This window comes from Scatophagus argus, chromosome 13 (assembly GCF_020382885.2).
Source record: "Scatophagus argus isolate fScaArg1 chromosome 13, fScaArg1.pri, whole genome shotgun sequence".
Taxonomy (NCBI): Eukaryota; Metazoa; Chordata; class Actinopteri; family Scatophagidae; genus Scatophagus; species Scatophagus argus.
This window is the reverse complement of record NC_058505.1, coordinates 6375801-6401632: the sequence shown is the minus strand read 5'-3', so window position 1 is coordinate 6401632 and position 25832 is coordinate 6375801. Positions and strand designations below refer to the sequence as shown.

Genomic DNA, 25832 nt, shown 5'->3' with positions numbered 1-25832 from the left:
TGCAGTTCGTCCAGACCTGGTGGGGGCAGCACGTACGTACATCTACGACTATTCAAGTCTGATGGTAAACGTTGAAGAAAGAAGAAGAAGAAACCACCACAAACCAACAACAACAACAGCAACACATGGAAGATGGCAGCTGCAGCGACAGCTCTGTCTTGACTTGTCAAAGAGTCGGGTATGGAAGTATTCAGGAATTCAAGTCGAGTGAGTTTTAATTCACGTTAATGTTACATTAACGTATCCAAAGTGTTATTGTGACGATCTTTATCCTGAAATACATGTTACCATTATTTTTGTTTGTTTTTCAGCATTGGTCCATATGGCTAAAAAAATCATGCAAAAAAATGAGAAAAGGGCGGATGAGATCAAAGTGGTAAATGAAAGAACTTAAATCTGCATATTTCTTGGGTTATCATGAATACATTAAACTGCAAGCAACTGCTACCACCTGTGAAGGTAAGTGAAGGTAACACTGAATGAATGCACAACTTCCTGAATTTTTATGGCTCCTACGTACGATTTGAGACTGAATAATAACATGCAAATAAGGTGTCAATTCAGTCTGATTGTCAAACCAGTAACCAGACCAGTGGCTGGTAAATTTCCTCAGTGTAATTTCTCAACGCTGTCATGAACACAAACAAAATTCCATTCGCCTTCATTATGTTTGGGCGGAGGCAAATCTGAAAACTATGTCTGCGTTTGATATTATGTCTTATTGTCAAGAAATCCAGTACTACTCACTTTCAGTTACTTTGTGAATATAATGAAAATTTAAAATGCGTCCTAAACGCTTTTAAATATTGCCTTTGTTGGAGACTATTTTCAGCTGCAGATTAATACACATCTGCGCTCTATACTGACAGCAGTATGGTGTATGGGATCAAACGTCAGGTCTTATATAGTTGTCATTGTAATGAAGGATCATCTAAGGGGAACAATATGTGTTAGTAGGACCGATTAACTGTTGGTTTTCGTGCTTTCATGGGATTTGTTGACAAGAATAAAGTGTGTTACAAACATATGGGAATACAAAGGAGAAGGAAAAGCCTGACCTGGTCGATATTCTTCTCTGTCAATAATGTGAAAAGAGAAACGGCCACAGTCAGATCCCTGCTGATTCTTCCTGCTTATCAGATGGATCAAACTGTCTGGTCACAGGCCTGGATGTATAAGCTTATGCTATCATCGCTGTTGTATAATAGATTATTTCAGAGAATGTCGATGAATGAGCCGACGTTTACGTATTAGCATGACAAAGGTGTGGTGTTTTTACAAGCCACATGGTTTATTAAGTGTAATTTGATCACAGGGATCCCCTTCTTATGGTAATTTACTTCATCACTAACAGCATCATGTATTATTACAGTTTTATTAGTTTATTTATGTGTTTTAAGTACAATCCGAGTACAGAGCATTTGATACCCAAGAGGTTGATAGTTTGGGAGAAATAATGAACTTCCGTACCTCTGAAGTTATGTTTATTCAGCAGTCCTTATAGAATGTTGGATAAAACATTTTTTGGCACAGTTGCTTAGTGATAATAAGCTGTCCCGTTTCTGTGTGGTAATCTAAATAAATATGCAAAAAAACATAATTTACTTCCCAAATAAATACAATATAAACTACAATAAAAGATGCACCGCATCCATGCCCCACATTGTACCTCCTCAGGGAAAAAAACAAAAAAACAAAAAACAAAAACCCAACATAATTTATTGTACTTCAGGCAAAAAAGTTGCGATGGGTTCAAACCAAATAAAGAAAGTCATGCTTCATAACTCATTTCAACAGCTTAGTTTCCCCTAAAACTCTACCAGGCAATACAACAAGGAGGCATTTGATGGGCCAATAAAAGGCGGCTGTGCTATGGGCTTTGGATCATAGTAAGTAACAGAGTTTTATGGATGGGTGCAAACACATTTCCAGATCCTGAGCCTAAGTCATAGTTAGTTTTCTGTGAAAAACAAACATCCCTTTACTGATCAATAAAAGCATCCATCTCCTTCACACCTCATATTAGTGAAAACCTTTGAGTGTAAACGTTTTACAAATTATATCCAGAGATGATGTCAAAGAGGTCACATCACCTGGAACTTGAGACGTGAGGTGTTTACGAATCCACGTTAATGAATTGACTTGTGTGTGTTTTGGCAATTCTTTTAACAAAATAATTCCAAAGGATCATGAGTCTCTTCAATTCTGGGGTTATTTGGATAATATATATATGTATATATATAAAGATAAAATGGTAACTTCTTTTAATTTGATGAGTTATTCTAGAGCAGATGGAACAAATGTTCATGTTGTTGTTTTACTTAAAGTGAGAGTGTATTTATGTGTTTGGAAACAGGTCCTCATTGTTTATCTACATAACATCAATATACAAAACAAAATAATTAAAGATGGGTATCAAACCTGAAGCTATATAAAAGGATTTTCTTTCATTGTCAAATTATTATCAATAACACGTGTCCCTCGTTACCTGTGTAATAACACTGCGGTCAGTAACAGTAACGCATACAAGCAGGGAAAAAGATCAAAAGTCAAGTAAATGTGATCAACTCAGCTTTAAGTGGGTATACTTTGAAGAGACAGCTCATTGCAAGACTTTAGATTAATGGTCCTGCACAAAACTTAAAGTAAACATTGGTGCTTTACATGACTTTGCATTTTTCTTTTACTTGTGGTTTTGGAGTTGAATTCTGAGCACTTGTTTTTGCCTGAAAGGTGACTGACTGTCACCATTATAATCATGTAAACTACACGATTTGGACTTATTAAAGCTAGTGACCATGGATATGAAGTGTAGTAACAGCAATAATCTAGTCCACCATGGCTCATCTATCGCCTTGCACTACCACTCAAATGTAATATCACAAACATAATGATGCTACATTGTTGTTACACCACAGTTTACAGTGTTACTACACAGATAGAAAATATAATAAAAACATTTTGATATGAACAGTCATTTTCTGTTTGTTTGTTTGTTTGTTTGTTTTTACATGGAATTCACAAATGCAGCAACTGCTGTCCATGTGATGTTAATTTGTCAAGTCTGCCTGACAAAAAAGAAAAACAACAAACAAAAAAAAAGGCCGCCGGAAGCAGCCTAAAAAACGTTCCAATCTGTTCCTTCTTTCCAGAAGTTTATATTCCATTGCTTGTCTTTTAACAGCATCCACGTTCAACTGTTCCAACAGAGGCTGAGAGCAGCAGGAAGAAGTGATGGGTCCATTTGTCTGGGTCATACACACCCACAGTTCTTCGCTGACACGTTCTGTACCGTGTGATAGCGACTCTTGTTGTCCAGGAAGGAAAGGTCCTTTTCGAATGCGGTCGGCCGGCAGCAGGGCCCGTTGCTGACCTTGTCCTTGCGGCCCTTCTTCTTGAAGCCCGTCTGCATCATGTGTGCCATGGTGATGTCGTAGTTGTGCCGCTGGGCCGTGCATTTGCCGCTGCAGTAGCGCAACAGCACCGTCTCGTCGCTGTCATAGCCCAGACCTAGTTCGCTCACGGTCAGCTCCAGCTCCCTCAAGGAGCAGGGCTTATGCCTCCGGGCTCTCTTAGTCCTTCGGGCCTGTTTGCCATCCAGACGCTGGCTCCTCCTCCGCCTTCTCTCGAGCAAGGTTCCAACTACGTGCTGAAGCTCGCCCTCTGTGAAGCTCTGAAACATCACAGAAACTGATAGAGAGGAGATAAATCAACACTTGCTTTGACAACAACAAAGCACCAGTTACACAGACCTTGTTAGAACTCTCTGTAAGTCATGTCAGCTTACGAATGTCTCTAAGTGAGACCATGTGGAACCAAAGCAAAGTAGGTGCATCGTCCTCTCCTGAAGGTTATAATAGTTCTGTGGAGAGCCAGTGAACTATGAGGTGCTAATTGACTGCAGGTTAGTGTGAGACATTAAAACCCGCTCTATAAACAACAGAGTCAGGTACTAAGTGTTCAGTCTGGACTCGAGCAGCCCTTTCACACGACACCTTATGTCGGGCCAGACAAGCAAGGGAGACAAAACAGTTTATCTTACACTGTGAGAGAAGAGAGTTCATCTCGTCCGCTGACCGCGTTCTCCGATGAAGACCACCCATCTGCCGGGACAACACTGTTGATTCTGCTGACGGCGATGAGGGTGATTGTGGCGGGGCCTTGGATGCTGATTCTGATGATGAAGACCGTCTTGATGAGGATGAAGATGTGTGAGGATATTTCATCTTAGCTTTGAATTGTCCAATAGTGGCCATGTTTCTAACGAGGAGGATGGACAGGGCTGCACCACAGAGCACGAAGGCAAAAGTAGCACCTTTCCATAACTTCATCTTAGAACGTGGAGGAGCATTGAAACTCTGTTGGGAGAGGCCAAATGGACAAGTGTCAGACATGTTCGAACTGTCACACTTTCTAACATGTAAACAGACTTATCAACATATCACATAAAAGCACAGAGAACACAAAAAGAATTTATCTTCCGTGCCATCATCTTTCATTGATCCACCCATAAATCCACTTCTCTTGGCAGGGCTTTTATTTGTCTGTCAGTATACTTTTTCTGATTCTACCATTAGCTCATTTTCACTTTAAGCGAGTTCATGATCTGTGCTCTTGACATCACTTGCTGACACCTGAGAATGCAGTGTGTGTTTAATCGCATTTGCCCAAAGAGGAAAAAGCACAAGTGCAATTTCATATTTGAGCTGAAGGCAGGTTGGATGAGTTTTGCAGCCCCCTGCCCCTTGAAACCTCTTAAAAGTGAGTGTGTGTGTCATATCAAAAATACCTGATGTGGATGAGAATATGAGCATCTTTACTTCATTTTCAGAGGAAAAAAAAACTTTGCAGAATTACATGCTTTTGAAACATCCTTTAAAGGGAGGGGGGGTCAAGTCCTTCTTAACCACATCTATTTGCAGTGCTGTGCATGTTGAGGCCTCAGTGTAACGTGTGTTTGTACATCCCTTCATCTTATACCGCCTCCCCTTTTCAATAAGCACCGCAAAACCACAAAACTCAGTCCGGAGGAATTAAACCTCATGTTCTGTCTTTCCTTGTTGTCATACTGCAGGTATTTGAGAAGTTTTACAAGCTCACTTCTTTGTATTTTTCATTATCATGTCACCAGTGAGCAAAACAATTCTCCAGAGCCGGAAATGGTATACTGGCAGTGACTAACAGCAAATCCAGACTTAGCTTTACAAAGTGTTTTGCCAGACTGGATTCTGTAGTGTACATATACAGGCTGCTGGAGTGTTTACAATGGGACAAAATGTCACATATCTTTGTCTACTTTAGGAGGGAAACAAAAAACTGAAATGAATAACTTCTGGTGTTTTGAACTCTCAGTATGTGGCTTACTCCTGCTGATTACATCAAACCCAAATATTTATGAAAAAACACAGGTAAAACAGTAAAAGTAGCAACATTTGACTACTTGGAATTTGTAGTTTTTGTAGTAAGCAAAACAAAAAAGAAGTAAGACGACCAAATTCAAACAGCACCGACTTTGGACAGTTCAAAGGGAAAATGCAAAGAAGCTGCATGCATGAGCTGCAGTGGAACAAACAGCGTATAAACAGGTATAACCAGTCCTATTCGGCAAAGCTTGACTCATTACTCACACATTATAACTCCATATAAGTTTGACGTGACAAGCAGTCTCTGCACAATGAAGGGTAGTACGGCATTCATTTGAAAGTCAAACATTTCAGCTAACAAGCTCATTTGACACAGTGTATGAAAATCAAACGCTGAACTGCGGCTGTTGCAGAATGCTACTCGGTGCCCGGCTATACATCTGACTTTCACCGGTTTTCACTGCTATATTTAATCAGCACACTTAGAGATAGATAGAAGCCTCGTGGAAAGTCTCACTTTGTTTCTGTTGGTTCAACACCAACTCCTAACACCAGAATTCTCAGCGCTCCCGCTCTAAATGCGATAAATATTCAGTTTAAAAGAGAGCCAGTTTGTTATGATATATGGCAAAGGATGAGATCATTGTTTTCTCATGCTATTAATAGGTCAGTTTGAGACAATTACTCAGCCTCCGAGTTCGCTGTCTCACACAGCGGTGATACATCAGTGCCTGCGACCTGTCCGCTCTGTGGCTCATCTTGATAAAACAATTAGCTCGTTAAGAAAAAAAAAAAAAAGAAAAAATCAGATGAGTCCTATGATGTCTCAGTCACTGACACTGGACGGAGTCTGGTCGTCAAACACTGATCTCATGTCCCTGCAGACACTTTGATTGTCATAATTGCTCCACTCAGAAACACATTAGTCCCATCTGCAGTCGATTGGCGCCAATAAAAGTGCCAAGGAGCATTCTGCGGCTTGTTCAGATGGTCATGGATGATTAATCAGAACAGTTATTTAATATCTACCACCGTCCCCTGCTGTCATGGACATAAATATACAGATATTGATAGGGGGGAAGGGGCACCTGTGTTTTTGTTTTTTTTCCTTAGGAGAGCAACGGAAAGATATGAATGAGCGTTGTGCTTCCTGGGAGGACAAACGCTGCCATTTTTCAGCAAACAGAGAAGAGCAACAGCGCAGAGGATACAGTGGAACCCCTGAGGATTCTTGAGCAGAAGGAAAAGCCATCCTCAAACTGAGACATAAAAGTGCAGATGAGTCACAAAAACAACTAAAACGGTTCAAACGCAGAATAAGCATCAGTGCTGATGTGCCCGTGCATGCTCGGAGATATGGTTGATAGAATGCGTGAAGCCCAAAATAAACAGAAAATCATCTTTTCACAAGGAGAAAGGACAAAGTTTGCACAGAGGAAAGTTCTCATCAGGATTTAGTGTTTCTAATGAGAATGGGAGTGAATACGAGGCGTGTCGAGAAATAGAACACCTGATGATTGCTGTCAGCCATATGTCACCTGTGGAGCTACCAACAGAGCGAAAACAGTCCCAGAGGACCATTAACATGTTTGAGGCAAGTGGAAGTGAACTGTTTAGCTAAGGATTCCTCAGTCTGTCAAAGCCATTCCTGAGACATTATGTATTCTCCAACGCGTGCATCGTACATTGGAGCCCGCTCCTCCACCCTCAACCGAGCTCTTGTTGTGATTCAAAGATCGCATTATTTCAAACGACACAATAAAATTGATGTCTTCAAGGAATAATTGGGTCAGTGGCCAAGGAGCTGCTAAGCTGGCAGTAATGTAATTACAGCAGCATGGCACTCGTGTCGTCCCCTCCCTCCCATGCCAGAAGGAGACACTCAACAGAATGCCACAGCCTATGGGAGATGAACTAGAGATCTGTCAAAATGAGGATAAGGGGCGTCTGTGGTTAACTCTTTTGAATGAAGCCGGCAGACAGGGGTTGCCTTCTTTGTCAGCTTGCTTGGATCTTGACCAGTGTGACACGATTACAGCCAGAGAAGATCACAGACAGGACTGAATGAAGAGCGTCTTTGTGCTGGAAAAAAAGCAGATACCAACTTTTATGTCTCACCACTCTGCAGAATTTGCTCCTATGCCTTCCCTAAATACAGCCTGTTCTGTCTCACTCACTCTCCCTCGCTGTGACTCACATACCATAAACACACACGCGCAGCAATTGCGTGGTTTCACTTTTCCCAAATCATATGGCACAGGCTTGTGTAGAAATGGAGACAAAGTCTAACCTTCCATTGTTGTCCAGACACCCATTTCACTTCCAGGGAGCACATCACAAAACACTAGATAATCCATCTTACATAAGAGTGCTGCTTCTTTATATCTAGAAATGTCCACAGGTCTTTGTGTATTTGCCACTGTGCTACCTGAGGCCTCTACCTACAGAACATTATTACCATGCTCTGTGTTCCAGCTCAGCTCCACCCATGTGACTCTGTGTCTCTGCGCTACACTGAACACACCCCACAAATACCTGAAGTAAAAAGATAACACAGTGGCATAAAAAAAAACAGCGTGAAAGGCACCTACTGTGTTGTTGCAAGGAAATAACGTGCTTTAGGGAGTCCTAGAGAGGCACTGTCTTGTCATTTCCCTCTTAAGTGAGCATCAGGAGGCCTGGGGACAACTAGAGAGTGCTTGGGGAGGAAACAGGGACATATTCCAAAGATCAGGGCGGGATTAGCACTAATGCCTGCCGGCTTTATCTGCAATCACGTGGGTTAACACCTGGCTGCAGTGATGGTGGTGGAGCTCTGTGTCTGTCTGTGTGTCTGTGTCTGTGTGTGTGTGTGTGTGTGTGCGCACGTCTCTGTTAATCCAGACACCTCTAACTCAGGGGTTAGGCCAGCAAGCAGAACCTGCTAAGAGAACTCAGACGAGGCCCTCCGTCTTGTTCTTATAAAGCCCATCCTTCTTTCAGTCAGAATAATGAAGAAATGTGACAAACTCAGTTAGTTAGATCTGTTGTGTTGGCACCAGGGTGGGCCAAAAGGCTGTAAAATAAAGTGGATGTTCTGAGCCAGGATTGGCTGTTCTAAATCCAGCCTTGGTTCTAATGCAACTGAAAAAGGCTTAGGTTAGACTGTGCTATAATTTTGCTGGGCAGCCACTTCAGTTGGCTCATGTTCTGTCACTCAGTAACCATAGGATAATTAAAACAAGACTGTTTCTTGTTAGTGGGAAAGCTGCCGTTCATTACGGAGAAGAAAACAAGGGGGAGAGCGTCTGTGGGTAATGCAAGAAAAATAGCGATAATTTTTACACTCATTATGTAAATACTACGCATGATTCCTGCATCCTTTTAATCCACTGGATGTAGGTGAGTGCTTAAAAAGATTTTATTTTGGAAGACCTACTATCACATCCCACGGATTTATACAGATTAATCCAGTGACCTAACAGCCCAGGCACGAAATCTCACAACTCTAACCTGTTGCCGTTAGGGTGGCGTTAATGAGGTGCGAGGGGAAGATGCACTTATAGATGCACATTTGACACCTGTCCCAGTTTGTCCGGGTCTTTCTATTATGGGAAGAGTTGAGTTAAGGTGTAGTTCTGACGTGCATTTAAAGAGCCTTTCTTACAGACAAAGATGTTACATGAGGCTTGGCAGGAGGAGGCTTCCTCGCCTTGTCATTTCTGTATGAGCGGGGAGTAAGATTGATGTTGTCTTAGCTACTTTCTACAGGAGAGTCCAGGAGCTGCTATTCTGGCTGCTAATCTGTCTATGCCAGATCCTCTTTTAACACAACAGCACTGCCTCTAAACCCATGTTAAACATGTTGATGATGCTGTTACAAAGGGTTGACGGCCATCTGGCACACGTTGAATACCACTTTCAAATATGACCCACGCGAGCAAGCACAAGCAAGCACAGACATCTGAAAAATGGCATCTTCACAGCCCTGTGCTCTCTTCAAACAACTACGATATTAATTATTTGCATGCACAATGTATATTTTGTGTCAGTTCCGCTTTCTGTTCAGTTTCTTCCAGTTCTGACCAGCTTTCGCAGGTTATGAAAGTTGGACAGCTCAATTGACTTCGGGCTTAACCTTTATCTGGCCTCTTGGGGCTCTGCTAGATTGAGTATAATCTCTACATATGATATGGGCTTAGTGAGAAGGGATCATCACTTCACTAAAATATCCATAGTGAGTATCATCAAGTTTACTTCTCTTCTTCTCCATTTTAATTTTGGATGACAATTTTACTCATTTTATCCAGCTTTTTTAAAGGCTTATACAAATTATTAAAGGGGCTGCTCTGCAGGAAATGTTGATTCCTAATATGATTAAAACACAGACACACACACACATACACAGAAATAATAATAATTATCTGAAATCACTGTGTTGTCCCAAAGGAAAGGAAACCAGAAACCAGAAAGTATTTGGAGAGTAATTTTGCATGATAATGAGGCAAATCTTGTTGTATAAGTTGGATAAGTGACAGAAAAAGATAATATTCCTCACAAAACAAACTGAGACATTCAGATTCTGCAAGAATATGATAATAATTCTTTCTTTTGCTGATTTTCCAATATAGAGCATACCACTTGCAATCAGTAGTAACCGCTCTGCAAACATTTCGTGCCAGGCCACTGTGCATTATTGACATGCGGCTCCAGCAAGGCCCGCTTGTTGATACAGATAATCCAGCGAGTGTTTTCTGCCACTCAAGCACTTGGTGAGGCATCCCTGTCAGCGGCACCTAACGCCTTCCCCATAAGCTGCCGGCTTAAACTAACAAAAGAAGATGTGGTGTCCTTACCGTTCGGCCGGCTAATCCAGACTTAGCTGTGTGGCGTCGTCTTCAGCTGACCTCCACAGGCAAGTGCTGGCTGGGTAAGTCCATCATCATCATCACAGGCAAGGTGCGAGGGGAGGACTCCTGCTTGTTCCGCTGAAAATCATCATAATTCCCTGTGCCTGCAAGTAGGGGAGGTGTCCTGACTTGATTCAGGTCCGGCTGAATTATTCTTTCATCATATTTGCACTTCCATAGAACTCTTTTAGGTTGCAAAGATCAAGATTAACATTCCTCTGAATGTATGTGGGCACTTCATGGCACTCAGGTCGATCCATTCAAAAAGAGGAGAGTTGTGTGTATAGAAATGTCCCTGACTTGGATTTGGTTCACTTCATAAAGCTTCTGTCATCATGCTTCTCCATACAGAATGTCTGGTCTCCCCCTTTTTTTTGTACAAACCTGAGTCTGAAACAGAGGAACAGAGCGAAACAGAGGTACAGCGTCATGTAATCAACAGATCTTAGAGATGACTTAACTTTTATTCCTGTTCTGTTATGAAACACTTTCCAGTTCAGATCTTTTCATGTTCAAACAACATCACTGTTGGAAAGATAATCCATGTCTCCTTACCCTCTTTCCAGCAGCAGGTCCCCTCTTCAGATCCACGGAGGTGATCTCTGTGAGTTGAGAAGATGGGTTAGGGTGAAGAGGGAGAGCGTGGTTACCGAAAGCGGAGCAGAGTGCTTCTCTGATGCCTCTGCCTGCCTCCCCCCCTAAACTGTTGCTCCTCCTCCTCCATAGTTGTGCTTCTGGGCCGAGTCGGATTACTCCTGACATGATAATCTCCCTGGCTCTAGCTCCAGGAGCACTAAAGGATGCTTTGGCCTGAGCAAGGGCTTACATTTACCTTCTGCCGCAAGAGTCTGCCATCTTAAGTGGGCAATTGTTAATAGTCTCAATTGGGCAGATCAGTGCAGTCAGAGGGGTCTGTGTCTTTCAATCTTTTAGGTGGAATTAAGAAACTTCACAATTGGTTTAAGTGGCGCTAAGACAACATTAAACCCAGTTAAATGGAATTATCACAGCAGAGGTATTTCATGATGATTCAATCTACATTTGGCTTGAAATAAAACCAAGGGTGCTGTTGCTGAAAATCTCACGTTCACGTCTCTTCCAATACAACCCAGTGTTTTAGCCCCTGAGCCTTGAAAGGCAAATGAGGAGCAGATGGCTGTGCTTTTGGAAGCTATCAAGCACTCCAGACTGCAATCTAAATAAATACCCCATCCGTGGAGGAAATGCGTCAGGTGTGTGGGGTCAGTCACATATAAACAAGGGCCAACCAGCATGGATACTAGTGAAATGAGGCATACGGGAGAAAGACGAGGGAGCTAAACAAAGTCTTACAGGTGCTGTTCAAGAGCATAAACCAGTCAAATAAATCTACAGGTACAGTGTTGGCCTAAACAGAACTGATGGTTTCAGAAATGCATCTGCAACCAAAGATGTTGAAATAAAGCAGCTATCTATTTGCTTGATAACAACAGGAAAGAAATTATTTGCTAACAAACATCGTGCTAATGCCATGAGTCATTCTCATTTCCTTGGGCCAAATTATACACAAATCATGCCTTGCACAGTTGCACTAGAGAGGCAGAGATGTGGTCCTGCGCTAACTTTCTAGGACTTAAAATTCCTTCAGTGTCGACAAAGAGAAAAAGGGAAAAACCAAAGGAATCTTTACCCAAGCTTTGACTCATACCAAAAATGTGTATTGATGGATATTCTACGGTTGTTATCTCGGTGACCTAAAGAGAAGATTTCATGTAAAGTCTAAACTGAAGCCAAGACAAACTCTCCTTTTCACTTCAGCTTCAACCCTTGCAGCGCTGCCCTGATGGATAACACTGTGCCACAAATCAAGAGAGGATTAGGGCCATTCTTCAAGTTGAGAATATTTCGGCAGACGTAGGCAGGTGCACAATCATCCACATCCTCTCCCCGAGAAAACATTAGAATTATTACAACTACCTTGTTTGACATACACCTCAATTAGTAGCCAGAACAGCCTATGTAAAAAATGCCCTTCAGTTAACAGCAGGGAATATCGTGCTTTTCTGCCCTTGAAAAGGGACTGTCAGCACCAAAACATTTCCTGACATGAGGCAGGAACATTTCTAGTCTATACATATTGTTCACAGATGTGTAAGGTTTTCACAAACCAGCGTGCTATAAAAGCCCAACAGCTGTTAATTGCTGAATCAAGTCAGAGACAATAAGGGTGTAGCACTTGATCGTTATACGCTGCAAAGTCTCACTCAACAGCTAAGATTGCATTAGTCATGAAGACAGTCTGACACTCAGCATATACAAGAGAAAAAAAGGCAACAAAAATGTTTCCAATTTAAATATGATAGAATCCCGTAAACATCGGATTGAATCTTTTCCACTGGGTGTGGATGAGTGAAGAAACACATTTTGTTTAGGTTTGGGCAAGATTTTAAGGGAAGCCCTCAATCAGTAACACTATAAACACACCATTCCAGTCGAGGTGTCATTAGAAAGGCTGGAAATAAGGCACAAATGTTGCTACTATACTCGTCTTGCACAAGATGTGGTTTGATGATTGGACACGTAGTTTTCAGCCAAATGTCATCTTAGTCAGTGGAAAACTACTTTTTAGAGAACCAAAATCTAAACAAGCATTTATGAAAACGATGCAGGGAGACAATGAGGGCTTTTTCTGAATGATTCATGTTGAAAGACAACACCTCGTTCTCGAGAGAAAGTGGTAACAAGGTAAATCAAAACTTGCCCAAGAACAAATATACATTCCAATTTGCAGTTGTGACCGGAGAAGCTGAGGCCCCAGGCATGCCTCTGGGGTTTCGAGAAGGGCATGTGTAGACTGTGAGACAGTTTAACTTTAGAAAAACCTCAGATTGTGTAACAATTTGTACCTTTGGCTAATATGTGTTGCAGTCTATTTACATGCATTGCAGTGTATTTACTTCTTATGCGACTAGAACTTGGCATGTGGGACGAAGTGAGTATTTAAAATAACACGGTTGTGTACACAGCTAAATGCTGCCCCCATCTGTCAGTGGCTTACAACTACACGTAACCCAGAATAAACGATTCTACTCACCAATAGAGATACCAAAACTTAAATAGTTTTCGTAATCCTGCAAAAAACAAATTTTATTAAAGTCAACAGCTTTTAAATATTTATAGCATTCACATTTGCTTCACAAATCTGCCACCGTTATTCAGCATGGGTGGTATTACGTCATGCAAGGGAAGGTTTAGTGGCTCTCCTGTACCCCAAAATCCCTTGGTGCCGTTGGGGCCAAAGGGCTGACGCAGAGCTCTTTGCATCAAACAGGGGGCGCTGGCTGCCAATTTGCGTCTGAGCACCCAGGGGCTCTGCGAATCATTTTTATCAAAGTCTCCAGAGCACAAGCTCCTCCTACTGTAACTCTGAAACAAATCAGGGGCAGACTGTCCAGAACAGCTGGTGGCGACTTGTTGAGAAGTTCTCTGTATGGAGTTATCTGAGGACTCCTGGTGCTGAGATGTATCTGCACTCTCGTGAGTAACTTTAACCGGTGAAGAGGGTTCCTTCTGGACTGAATCCTCTGAGGTTTCAAGTGGATTTTCCAGGGGATTTTCAGGTCGGTCCTTGTGATTTTCCTCTGATGGTTGGTCCTTGGTGAAGTGGTGGATTGATTGGTGGAATCCCAAAGGTGCCACACACATGCCCTCACCGTTAGACTTCTCTTCTTCTGCTTTCAGGGCACTGTAAGCCTTACGAACCGCCTCCAAATCTCCAAACTTCACCACTGCACAAAAATGTTGGCTAAGCTCCTTGTGACGCTTGGCATAGCACTGCAACTCCTTGGGAAGCTCTTTGTCAGGATGCAGGATCCAGACTGCGGTAATGCTGCCGTAAACGCAGAACTTTCGGAGGATCCCCTCTGAGAGTGAAGGGTGCTCCAGGTCTTCTTCAGTTTTGTCCACAGAAAGGTTCCAGATGAGAAGGAGCCTGCTGGTGGGCGAACACAGGAGCTGCTTGGGAAGCGGCTCTATCCGCCTCACTTTGGTGCATTCATCATTCAGCTCCAGGATATCTGAGTGCGCTGCTCCTGCTAGAGTCATGTACCAGTCTCTGGTCAGGACCTTTATCTGTGACAAACAGTGGCAACTTCAGTTTTGCTTGCATTTTTCTGGACTGTTTTTATTCAAACTGATCTAATGTAAACACACCAGAAAGCACACAAAGTCTACCTTTTTGTACCTTTTTCAAACAAGTGAGGAGCTTGAGACTGACGTAGCCCTGCTTGTTCTTCAGCACATGTTTCAACAAGAAGCTGTCCCTTGCCAGGTGACTGTCAGAGAACAAATCCTCCAACTGGGCTTTAATCTTCAAGCAGAGCAATTCACTTTCACGGTCTTCTTCATCTTGGGCAGATTGTGCATCAACTCTACAAGAACACGTGATTTAGCAATATGATTCACTGCAATGTAGATAAGTCAACCATATGTTTTCAGATATTCTTACCCAGTCGGATTACTCATGGTATCTCTTGAGGATAGTGATGTTTTCTGTGCTGTTGTTTCCGTGTTGTTTCTTAGTAAAGCCAGGTATTAAAGACAAGAAGGAGGATATGTAAAGTTACTCCGCCTGTATGAAGAAAAACATGCACCTAGATACGATACATGCAGTCACTGTGATGGCATTTGGTTCTATGGGATCTAGAACAACATTTTGTAAAATGCCACAAGCAGAATGCCACAACACCACCTCGACCACTAGTTAAAACTGAAAACAAATCCATGTTTAAAAAGGCAAAATGGTACCAGTATTACTATCAACAGCAAAGAACAACAACACCATTAAATGTCTGTGCACCAGCAAAATTATGATATACTCCAAACAAGCTTATTATAGTAAAGTAACTAAGTGTGAAGAAACATTGTAGTTTTAAGAAACAGAAGCTAAACATTTTGAGCAACAAAAACTGAACTGAAAACCTCAGTAGAAACTAAAACTAAATGAAATCTAATAAAGAAATACTAAACTTTAATTCATCAACAAGCAGTGATTTAACAAGCTGTCCAAGGTCCATTGAAAAATAAATAATTAAGAATAAAATAGTTAAATAGAAAGCAGCCAAAACTTAACTTTTTAAATATTAAATATTGCTTAGCTCAGGTTTTATTGAGAAGAGTGTCCCCATGGCAACACAAGTAAACACAACATCTTGATTCTCAACCACTTAAATTCTGATTGGTCCATAGAAATAAGTGACATCATCTTTCTCCAACAGAACCACACCCACTTCAAACCAGACAGAAGAGCACAGAGAAAAAAAACCCACAAAAACAGAAAACATCTCAAGACCTACGAGCAACATTATGCATAAATTGATTTTTTGTTTAGCGACTTGACGCCCCTGCAGCTTCAGACTGCAGTCCATTATTCAGACTGCAGTTCACTTAAACACCATTGTACATATCAATAGCTTTACATGTGCATCATGATCACATTACTTGCTTTCACAAAATAGTGCAACAACACAAGACAAACAAGACAAACCACATAATATAACTTACTAGTCCGACAGTAAGAATTCTGTCTTGCAGCCTTTTATTCTGCAAGGCTCTTGCTAATAACTAAAAGCAAGACTTACTCTTGTCTGGCCTCTTGCTCATTCACCTTTTCTTCTTTTACTCTTCTTTGCGTCAAAGTCCTCTTCAGTCTCTCCACCTCTGTCAAGACGTCCATCTAGACTGCTGAGCCCAGTTCTGTTCTGGCTCCTAATCTGGTGCTGCTCTCCACCAACATTTCCTGCCCCGGGTCAAAAACCTCCTGTGTTAGCAGCATGAACACCCCATGCGCTCCAACCTTGCAGTCTGTTTGAGGCAGTCAGCTAGCTGCATGGCTAACTGAGCTAACTAGCTAACAGCAGCAACAGTTAGCAGCAGTTAGTGGCTTGTTCAACACAAAACTCTGATGTCGTAGAGGACAACATCAGAAGAAACAACAACAATGCTGTTAAGCAACACACATTTATCACAGGAAACTCTACTCACACAAACCATACAAGAACAAGTTTTCTGGGCACACAGTGGGACTGACAGAGACAAGATTCTTTGTTAAAATGATTTTAAAAGCTGGTACTTTGAGGTAAAATATTTGCATAATGTTGCTTTATTGAAATGACCGCCGCCATCCCAATGACAAATAAACAATTACTATCTGTTGCTGTTGAAAAGCTGCTAAGTGGACCTCAGTTAAGATGATTTTGTCAGAAATAATTTTATTTTTGGACAAATAATAGTGTGTTCACGTAGGACCGCATCGCTGACAGCAAGAAGCCGATTAAGAAAGTTTCAAAAAAATATGAGGTGGAGGATGTTTTTTAGACAGCCCTGCAAACACAAGCTCTTTCAAGTACTGTTGGAACAATTGTTAGACATATGTGTGATGAAGAGCTACAAAGAACTCATTGGTTTAGAATTTCGCATCTTGTAAACAACAGAATCAAGAAATAAAGCATCACAAGCCAGGATTTGTACAAAAACCCAATTATTTAACTTTATTAACATCGATGTTTTTTTCTTTTTCATCAACAGTTTCTTTTTAAATTCCAGTTCTTTATCAACAAATAGAAAACAGACTGTGTACAACAGATCGAACCCCTACAGCACTAAGCATTCACAAGGTAAAAATGAACATTTTAGTTTTTCGCCAGCGTTTTCAAGTCCCCCCTCCATCCCACCGCCACCACAACATTCAGGCCTCTCGGATCAGACGCTCCCCTTCCTGTGGCTCGTGTGGGAGAAGACGTGTGCTTGAGTGGTGCGATGGCCCGCGCTGAGTGAGGAGTCGTCCACTTTGATGGGTGGGGTGGGGTGGGGGGTGTGTGCTGCTTTTCCTCATTCTGACGGACAACCAGCTGTCAAAGTTACTATGGTAGTACAGTAGATACAATGGTGTTTCCATTAATACACAGTCTAGGACAGCAGGCTCTCTGCAGTCTCTAGGGTTGGTAGATCAGCAGAATTTATCCTTTTTAACAATATACCTTTGAAGCTGTGTATATATCTATGTGTAAATGTACATATATATAATCAGTCATAATTATATATATATTTATAGTTCTATTTCGGTATAAAATAATATCAGGTTTCAGTCCAAAGGGCTGAGTCTCTTTCCCTCTGGTAGGAATGATTGATTCTGTACAGATGCCAGCGTTGATGGCTCTACTCCTCGGCCCATATGAACCAGTTCCGCTCCAAACGGTCTTTCAACTCCAAAACGACCAGGCTAATGGGCAGTGAGGAGATGGGAGGGACTTGAACAGCAACAATATTCAACAATAGATCTGGGAGTTTATTTTCTGTCAACTACCCCTTGGGTATAAAAGTCTGTTTTCCTCAGGTAAGTTCTCCGCTGTGGAGCATGAAGGCCTCAATGCCATAGGCTTCTGATGAAAAACAAAACACACACGCACACACAAAAAATGTAGAAATTATGTGCTTTCCATTTCTTTACAGCTCTGATTTAGTCTCTTGTTAGCTAATTCACTTCTTGCTTTATGACTAGCCAACGTGTTTACAGAAGAACTTTAGCAAGTGTGTGCTCTAGATCAGCTTCGTTGGGTTGATTTTTTTTTTTTTGTTTTATCCAAAACAGCAAGTGGAAAGGCAATTTTTTGAGTTGCTGAACTGAGTAAGACCAAGAAAAAAAAATAGTTTATGACACATAATATGAATAAAATGATAATGTCATGTGATAAAAGAAATCTGACAGCAGCTCAGAGAACAGTGGTCCTCCTGTATTAGTATCTAGGAACGTGTTAAAAATACATGTCCCTTGTGCTAAAGTACCCTAAAATAAAAACTGAAAATAAAAAAGTACCAATTATGAAAATAATGCAAGCCCCAGGCTGGGCAGTTTAAGACAGAAGAAATGTCTGTTGTTAAAATGATTATTACAAACAGCAAATACACTAGACAATAACATTTGACATAATGAATCATAATATTGACAATAAAATTAACATAAAAACAGAGAGAATGCTCTCTTAGTGCTACCAGTAGCCTTTGACAGTCAGGGAGGTTTGGCTTCGACGGAGCAGAGAGGCGAACTGCCAGTCTGCGCTGTCGCGTCCTTACAATAAGTTGTCATATTTGTCAGAGTCATTGTAATGTTTCTGTTATTATTTTTAAAGCAAAATCTCTTGTGGTTGGTTAAGTCAGCATGGATCTCTGTGATTGGTTGAACCCGTCGCCGGGTCTGAAAGTACGTCCCTTTTTCCTCCCCTACGGCAGCTGCGGGGATTCCGGTTTTAGGGGGTCAAGTGAGTGGATGGTGGCTGAGATGGGACACTTGGCACACTCCTGAGAGGATTGACCAGGGAAGCTGTTTGGTGGAGTGATTATGTTGCATAGTGGTCAAAGCTCCCCAGGTACTCCAATGCTGCCCTGTAGCACAACTGGTACTGGTCCTGGACAGAAGAAGAGGAGGAGGAAGAATCATCAATGAGACAGTCTGCATGCATGCTGGAATATCACATATACATGACGTCTATTGCATATCCGTCGGCCCCTGGAAGAGGGATCCCCTTCCTCTATTTTCCCGATCTGTCTACAGGTAAATGAGAGTGAACCAAAGTAAGAAAGTGACTCATCTTTCTACAGTATAGCTGTAGTACTTAAAAATGTTTGCGCTAGAGGCACTGATGAAATCTAACGCTTTTTTTCTTTCGTTTTGGATTATTCTCATTTGAATTCACACCACAACTGTCTTCTTCAGTATGCATTTTAATATGCTTCACATGTTTGTTGTACAACGTATTTATCCGCTCTTAACTTGAGGAACATTTAACTCTGGACCCCACCAGACGAGTTTGCTGTGATATTTCTGAAGTAACTCTAAAATCCATATTGAAGAAAAACTTGTCAGTAAGTTAAAAAGGACACTCAAGCTGAATTTAAGTAGAAATAAATCCCAAAGTCAATATACAGTATTGACTGTGGGATACAGAATAAGAACAATATCCTCGCCTGTTCTCAGTTCTTACCTCCGTCTGCACCATGGCAGGCCGCTGGGTGCGGAGTGTCTTCACTGTCTGGAAGAGGTCGACCACTCCTTCGTACCTCATCCTCTCCAGCACAATGCTGAGGGTGATGAAGACTCCAGTCCTGCCCACCCCAGCACTGAGGAGCGCACACACATGCAAAGTCTTTATTACATCTCCAGTCTAAGGCTCATAAACTCTTCATGACTTTAAGGCTCAAAATGAAGTAACTAAAGGTCATTGTACTTTGGCTCCTTTAACTCCTTACCTGCAGTGTACAGTGATTGGTCCATCCTGTCCGAACTGTTCCTTGGTTTTGTGCACTTGTCCGATGAAATCAATGAAGCCTTCTCCAGTTTTTGGCACTCCTTGCTCAGGCCAGTCAGTGAACTGGAACTGGCGGATTGTTCTGGACTGGCCATCCTGAAGGGCAGGACATAAGCACATTTATCTACATTTAAGAGGAAGAGTGCACTAATAAGTAGGAAGATTGACGTTTAAGTGACGCATGTTATCAGCATAATTCAACTGGAGCTTTCTTTGCGGCCTTCGCTCTAATATGCACTCAGCAAATAAACATCACAGCACAGCTTTTCAGTCAAGGTCCGCAGAAACGTAACCCTGCTGGTTTTCACTGCAGCCGTCTACTCATCTAATTACACCTGGGATGCAGTAGGAATGAAGCTGATGACCTGGGAGGGGAGAACACCAGCAGGACTGTGGCACTCGTGCAGGGGGACTGACAAACACTTAACTGCAACATGGAGTCATTTAACAGCACTGTGGTATCAGCACGTATGACTGAAATGTTGTTTTTTTTGTGCATGTTCAGAGTAAATTCCCAATCTGTGTTTGTTTAAATGCACATATTCTCTATATATAGAGTGTACATACACACACAGACATATATATATATATGTGAAAGAAGGAGTGGATGTGGGATTAGACTGTTGCTGTGCTGTGGGCCTTCTGATGACATTAAAGTATATTTATAGCCCATTGAAACCACTGCAGCACATGGAGTTGCAGTACTGGCCCTCGGGGACTGAAGGCTATGCTTTTCATGTATTCTCATAGTGATCTCGAAACACACGTACGCGCGCACACACAGACACAAACACACACAATCCATAGAGTAAGCATGCTGCTACTAAATCCGGGTAAACATGTTTGATGGTGCATTCACTTGATGTCAGCCTGTCAGAAGAAATAACACGGGATGTGTTCTGATCATCTCTACCTTGAAATCACAGTCGGTATAATTCTTAACACTTAGCGCGACTGTCAGCATTTGTATGAAAACCTAAAATTAAGATGGATTTGGGGTGGATGGTTGCATTCGCGTAAAATGCCAATCAGCCCCCACCAACACATACGCACACAGACACGTACGAGAACACACCCACAGACAATCTCACACACACACACACATACTCTTACACAGAGTGAATCCAACATACCCTGGCATCTGTGACTTTGAACTCTCTGAGAATGTACTGCGGCATGCTGTACTCAGCCATGGGATCCACCACAAAGTACTGGTACCTGGCTGAACGCTCTGCTGGCCAGTACTGATGGCACTTCTCCTGCAAAAGAAACGAGAGGCAAAATTTTAAGTACTCATTTTTTTTTTTTTACTCAGTAGGAAAAATTCAGGAAGAAAAATAAATTTTTTCAATAATGACTGCCTAATGTACAAGTGCAGGGTGTTGCTAGTGTGGCTTTCTGTAAGTTATTACTCATTTTGAGTGATGAGAAGGTCTCTGCTGACAAAAGAATATTGAGAGATGAATCAGTGGTTTTGAAATAATGTCTGATTCATCTTAGGTGGAAAAATATTTCCATAATTTATTTGCGTGCTTAACTACAGTGATGATGTGCATGAGGGCTTTTTTTCATAAACTGTGATTATGGATGAGAGGATGATAAAAGCTATAAAATGCAGTTGAGTGCTGCCACGATCGCCTGCATTATCACAAAAAACAACTCAGTCAAAGATACTCTGGATTTAATTAAGCTGGTACCAAGGGAGCAAGGAACTGTTTGAAATTTTGGGTGTTACACTGAGTCTTACTGTTGCTAAGTAAAGGGAGTTTTCCACTCTCATATCTGTGATATGAAGATATGAAGCTGGAGCCAGCAGCTAGCTAGCTTAGCTTAGCATAAAGACTGGAAACGTGGTAAAAAGTTTAAATTCAAAGATAAAAATATGGTATGAGATGCAGAAAAGATCACTGGATGGAATCAAAGGAGAGCTGAAAGACAATCCAGGCACCCCCCTGTGATGGAATCGGGCTAGCTCTTTCCCTCTTTTTCCAGTGTTTGTGCTAAGCTAAGCTAACAGTCTCCTGGCTGCAGCCTTATACTTAACAAACAGCTATAAGAGTGGTATTGATTTTCTTGTCTTACTTTATGCAGAAAGCAAGTATAAATCCCCAAACATCAATCTCTTAGAGTTCAGATGCACTCCCTGACTTGTTTGTGGTGCCTTATATTGAGATTTTAAAATTCAACTTCTAGTAGAGGGTGTAGGGAGTGTATATGTGTAAAAGATCTGTCTAAGAACAAAAACAGATTTTTCTTAACATGGGATGTTCAGTTATGTACCATAGGAATTATCAGTATGCTTGGAATGCAGCCAGTTATTGACAAATCTGTCACAGCACCATGCTATTTTCAACCCAGGTGCCTTCCAGACATGATGATAAGCAGGTTAACTTTCAACCAAAGATTCTGTTCAGCATTGGAATGAATTAATATTTGAGCAGTGTGACCGGCTAGCATAGCCAACCACCCCCAAGACTGTTATCATCCCTTGAAATGGTCTGATGATCTTTCAGGTGCTGCGTGCACTTACCCGTCCCATCTCCCGTAGCTTGGTGAGCATGACGACGATGGTGGAGTTGTGCTCCCACAGCATCCTCCAGAAGTCCTCAGTGGTCTCTGCCAGGGGACCCTGTGTGGCTAGGTAGGCCTTCTGCTGTCTGAAGACATAACACCACATAGAAGGCGGCATTAAATATTATATGTATTTTTCTAAACTTTATGGTACATTTACAGCTGATATTACAAAGCAGCTCACAAAGCAATGCGTGGAAATTGATTTAATGATAAAGGAGTGCTAGGCTAAGGAGAAGAAAAGGCTGTTAGTCCAATCCAAATAAAATTCAAAGGCTGGGAAAGAGCTTTCTGTGTTACTCCACTTCAGCTCTATGAAAGCAACACAATGTGTGGTGGACATTTCTACGTGAGCTATCTATGCAGCAGCATGACTTGTAGGAAAGGGAATCAAAACCAAGCAGTTTAAAAGCATTCAACCACAAATTGTAAGCTCTGGTTGTCCTTGTACTGTTTGTCAAATTGTCTCCACCCTAATGCCAACAAGACACATTTAATGGACACAGCAAATTATCCATGTCAGCCATCATCATCAACACATTCAAGCCTGAATAGATTTTCTACTTCTCCCCTTCTTGCTCTCTGTAACACAACACACACACACAGAGAGAGAGAGAGAGAGAGAGAGAGAGAGAGAGAGAGAGTGAGAGAGGGAGAGAGAGAGAGAGGGAGAGAGAGAGAGAGAGAGCGCACTTGATATGCTCACTAAACTAGAGATGAGCTCATCCACTGAGGTGCCAGAGCTGTGCTGGTGTCCTACGTGACTTTGGTCCAGCTGAGCAGTTTCTTTGTCAAACAGCAGGTGGCAGCAATGCACCAATCAACAGAGTGAAGGGGGGCTGAGGAATCCAACACAAGTCGCACACACAATCGTGCACGCACACACTCACATGTCTGCAGCACATGTAAGCATCCAGGTGTGCATGCAGGAGTTTCACATGTATATTCAGACACGCTACAACACACACTCAGTCACACGCTGAGCCATCTCTGAACAACTAATGAAGGTGCTGCAGGCAAAGCACTAATGTGGAACCGGGAGATTAGAATATGCTCAGGGCCTCGCTCATTCAAATAAAGAAACAACAGATTGGTGGAGAGAGGAGAGGAGATGGGATACGAGGAGGGGAAGGCACCAGAGTGAGGAATCAAATTAAAAAGATGAAAACGAGGGGAAAAGAGAAATGCAAAATAAAGAGAAGAGCGCTACAAAGTAGAGGGGGAAGACATGGAGAGGAATATGTGAGGAGATGAAAAGCGTGAACAGTGCTCTCTCCAGCTGGTCAGCAGACTGACTGCTGAGGAGGAGAGAGGAGGGGGGGGGGATAAGAACGAAAACAAGACTGTAGGAAAAGAGAATGTGAGAGCAGAGGAGGAAGAAAGGGAAGCTAAGCAGGGGATTAATGCTAAATTTCAAATTGATAGGGTGGACCCCTCTAACCTCCCCTTAAAACTCCCCCCAGCCAAAACAAAAACAATTCTAACCGCATCACACAATACTGGCTTCTCTGCACACAGTGTCCTGATGAGTGCGCCGCCAAACAGCACAAAGCACTCTCTGCATCATCCCACATGACTGCAGTGCTTGAGGACATAGTGTTTCATTTCAACCTCATTACAATGCTAAAACTCCAGCCTGCATCGGAGCATATCCAGAGCTCGCGCCCCTGATAGCATAGCTGGAATCAATGGCTCGCCTCTCATTAGCTTAGCATATTATTGGCTTTTCTTGAAGGAGCTGGGGTGAAGGGCACTGGAGGCTCCTGTTTAGTTTTTATTTATGCCCAGTCTTTAAAAGCAGCTTAATCACACATAGCCACTGGTGTACACAACAGGTCCCCACCCGGGCACGTCTGCCTCTGCTTTGACGGCTGGATGGAAAATGAAACGCGGGAGGGGAGTGAGAGCGGAGGATGGGAGGAGAGAGGTGCGAGGGAGACAGATTAAGGGGGAGAATAGAGAGAGACAGAAGTACAAGGGGGTAAAAATAAAGAAGGAAATTGGAAGATAAAGAGAAAAGCCGACAACTTGGAGAGAGAGAGAGGTGTTGGTGAAACACACTTCATTACAATACTCTCTTGCTGCAATTATGCTATTTACACAGCAACAATGGAGGGTTGGCCTCTGCAGAGCAACTTCTCATTAACAACAAGACTGGAGGATGAAAAGGGAGTTGAGGGGGATTGTGGGGTGGGGATGGAGTTGTTGTCTCTGTCACGGCCCGGTATGAAGCAGAACCCCATATGGACTGAATGGCATTTCAGGCTGGCTAAATCCATCCCCTCCCTCTACACTTCAGCCACAGAAAAGTCAGTGCTGTCTGTCTCTGCCCGTGCTTATATAGATATAAAACAGAGGGCTGCCTTTTCATCTTCCTCCCCCTCGGAAGCAATTTGGACTCACAGAGCACACAAGGACATGCAGTAAGTTCGATATGAAAGCGGCAGTGGCTCAGCGGATGAGAGCCACATTGACAAAGCTAGGAGTAATTCTTGCAACTGGATACTGCTCACTGCAGACACATCCTCAGTTCCCTCACATACATTTTTATCCAGTGAATGAGAACATCTACTGCATTTTTCACACCTATAGCAATCTGTGATACCAGAAAACAACTGCAGACCTGTCACATTCAGTGCAGTCAGGAAGGTGACGGCACAGTGAGTGTTGGCTCTGGGTGCCGGATATGAAACAGAACAATGACTGCAAGTGCAGATTCTCTGATTCAATTTAAGGATGTTTACATTCGCACGAGAAGGAAAGTGTGGTATTGCAAGTCTCTTTCAGAAGACATAGCGCAAGTGGAAAAGTTTACATAAACCTCAATTAAGTTGCTGCATTTAATATTTGGTTGCATGTTCTCTTCAGTCAAAGCCTGCCTGAAGCCTACAACTCTTATACATCAGCAGACACTTTGTATCTTCGTTGGATGCTCTGTCAGACATGTACTTTTTGCAACCAATATGGTCCATCCTGCTCAGCTGGATTGACAGTTTACTATTTAGTTACCATTTCACTGTTTGGCAACAGAAAAGACCATTGGCCCGTTTCTACATACTGTATGTTTAGGACCACAGTTGTGTTTTGTGGAGATTATGTACAGAAAACAGCTACAACTGAGTGGGGAGGGGGCATTAATAATGAAGTTGGAAAGTACTGACAGTGTACTCGACAAATGCATTATTTGCTTTCAACTTTTCTTGGAATATGTTGACAGTAAGATAAATATAGAACAATGCAACCTTGTTCTCTAAAGCTCAAAGTCATTGTAAAAAAAAGCCCTTGGCTTACCTGTAGCCGTCAATGCAGCTGGCATTGATGTAGTCAGAGCCCTCGACGCCACGGATGGGCTGCAGGCAGACGCGGGTGGACTCAAAAGGCATGATGTTGACCAGGCGGTTCTTGAACTTGTTGCAGGGCAAGTTGGCGCTGATGAAGCGTGATGTGTGGGCTTTGGAGTTAGCCAGTCTCTGTTTCATGAAAGGTGGGGAAGAGATGGGGAGAATAAATGAGTGACCCATGACCTGGAGGGTAAACAGACAAACAAGTCTGAAACGCTTCCTTATCAAAAGCCTCTACTTTGACTAAGATAAGGAAGTTCTGCTGGTCGGTAAAACAAAGTGCAATGGGCTTGTCTCCAACGGAGTCCCAGAGCTTGGAGGACTGTA

The 25832-nt window shown here is 42.3% G+C and overlaps 3 protein-coding genes across 9 annotated transcripts in view; all 3 read right to left on the bottom strand.

Annotated features, from left to right (window-relative positions):
- Positions 1–1467: 1467 nt before the first annotated feature.
- Positions 1468–12969, bottom strand: LOC124069839 (neurturin). Of its 3 annotated transcripts, XM_046409318.1 has the most exons (5): positions 10808–12969; positions 10637–10642; positions 10199–10356; positions 4043–4358; positions 1468–3690 (listed from the first exon to the last, which is right to left on the bottom strand). In XM_046409318.1, exons 4-5 carry the CDS (start codon positions 4329–4331, stop codon positions 3254–3256), a joined length of 726 nt encoding a protein of 241 aa, XP_046265274.1. In that variant the 5' UTR covers positions 4332–4358; positions 10199–10356; positions 10637–10642; positions 10808–12969; the 3' UTR covers positions 1468–3253. The 3 variants fall into 3 exon arrangements, with proteins under 3 accessions (XP_046265274.1, XP_046265272.1, XP_046265271.1); XM_046409316.1 differs by having other exon boundaries at positions 10199–10642; XM_046409315.1 differs by lacking the exons at positions 10199–10356; positions 10637–10642; positions 10808–12969 and having other exon boundaries at positions 4043–5600.
- A 379-nt stretch (positions 12970–13348) lies between these two features.
- On the bottom strand, positions 13349–16100 carry LOC124069838 (la-related protein 6-like). The gene is made up of 4 exons (XM_046409314.1): positions 15871–16100; positions 14739–14861; positions 14475–14661; positions 13349–14362 (listed from the first exon to the last, which is right to left on the bottom strand). The coding sequence occupies exons 2-4, from the start codon at positions 14753–14755 to the stop codon at positions 13415–13417; spliced, it is 1152 nt and encodes a 383-aa protein (XP_046265270.1). The 5' UTR covers positions 14756–14861; positions 15871–16100; the 3' UTR covers positions 13349–13414.
- A 652-nt stretch (positions 16101–16752) lies between these two features.
- Positions 16753–25832, bottom strand: part of LOC124069352 (receptor-type tyrosine-protein phosphatase F) — a 154057-nt gene continuing 144977 nt past the window's right edge. For all 5 annotated transcript variants that reach the window (XM_046408439.1, XM_046408441.1, XM_046408442.1 and 2 more), the window contains 6 exons: positions 25456–25634; positions 22124–22250; positions 20727–20852; positions 19535–19689; positions 19270–19405; positions 16753–18693 (listed from right to left, as the gene is read on the bottom strand). In XM_046408439.1, the coding sequence (XP_046264395.1) occupies positions 18625–18693; positions 19270–19405; positions 19535–19689; positions 20727–20852; positions 22124–22250; positions 25456–25634 (792 nt within the window). In that variant the 3' untranslated portion in view covers positions 16753–18624. The remainder of the gene's footprint in view (positions 18694–19269; positions 19406–19534; positions 19690–20726; positions 20853–22123; positions 22251–25455; positions 25635–25832) is intronic.

Bases quoted from the DNA above. Each gene is read 5' to 3' on its own strand.
- LOC124069839 (XM_046409315.1), bottom strand. From the start codon at position 4,394: ATGTCTGACACTTGTCCATTTGGCCTCTCCCAACAGAGTTTCAATGCT. The intron at 3,691-4,042 runs GTAAGATAAACT...CCTCTCTATCAG, and splicing joins GAACTCTCTTCTCTCACAGT to TTTCTGTGATGTTTCAGAGC.
- LOC124069838 (XM_046409314.1), bottom strand. The intron at 14,363-14,474 runs GTACAAAAAGGT...TGTTTGTCACAG, and splicing joins TCCTCACTTGTTTGAAAAAG to ATAAAGGTCCTGACCAGAGA.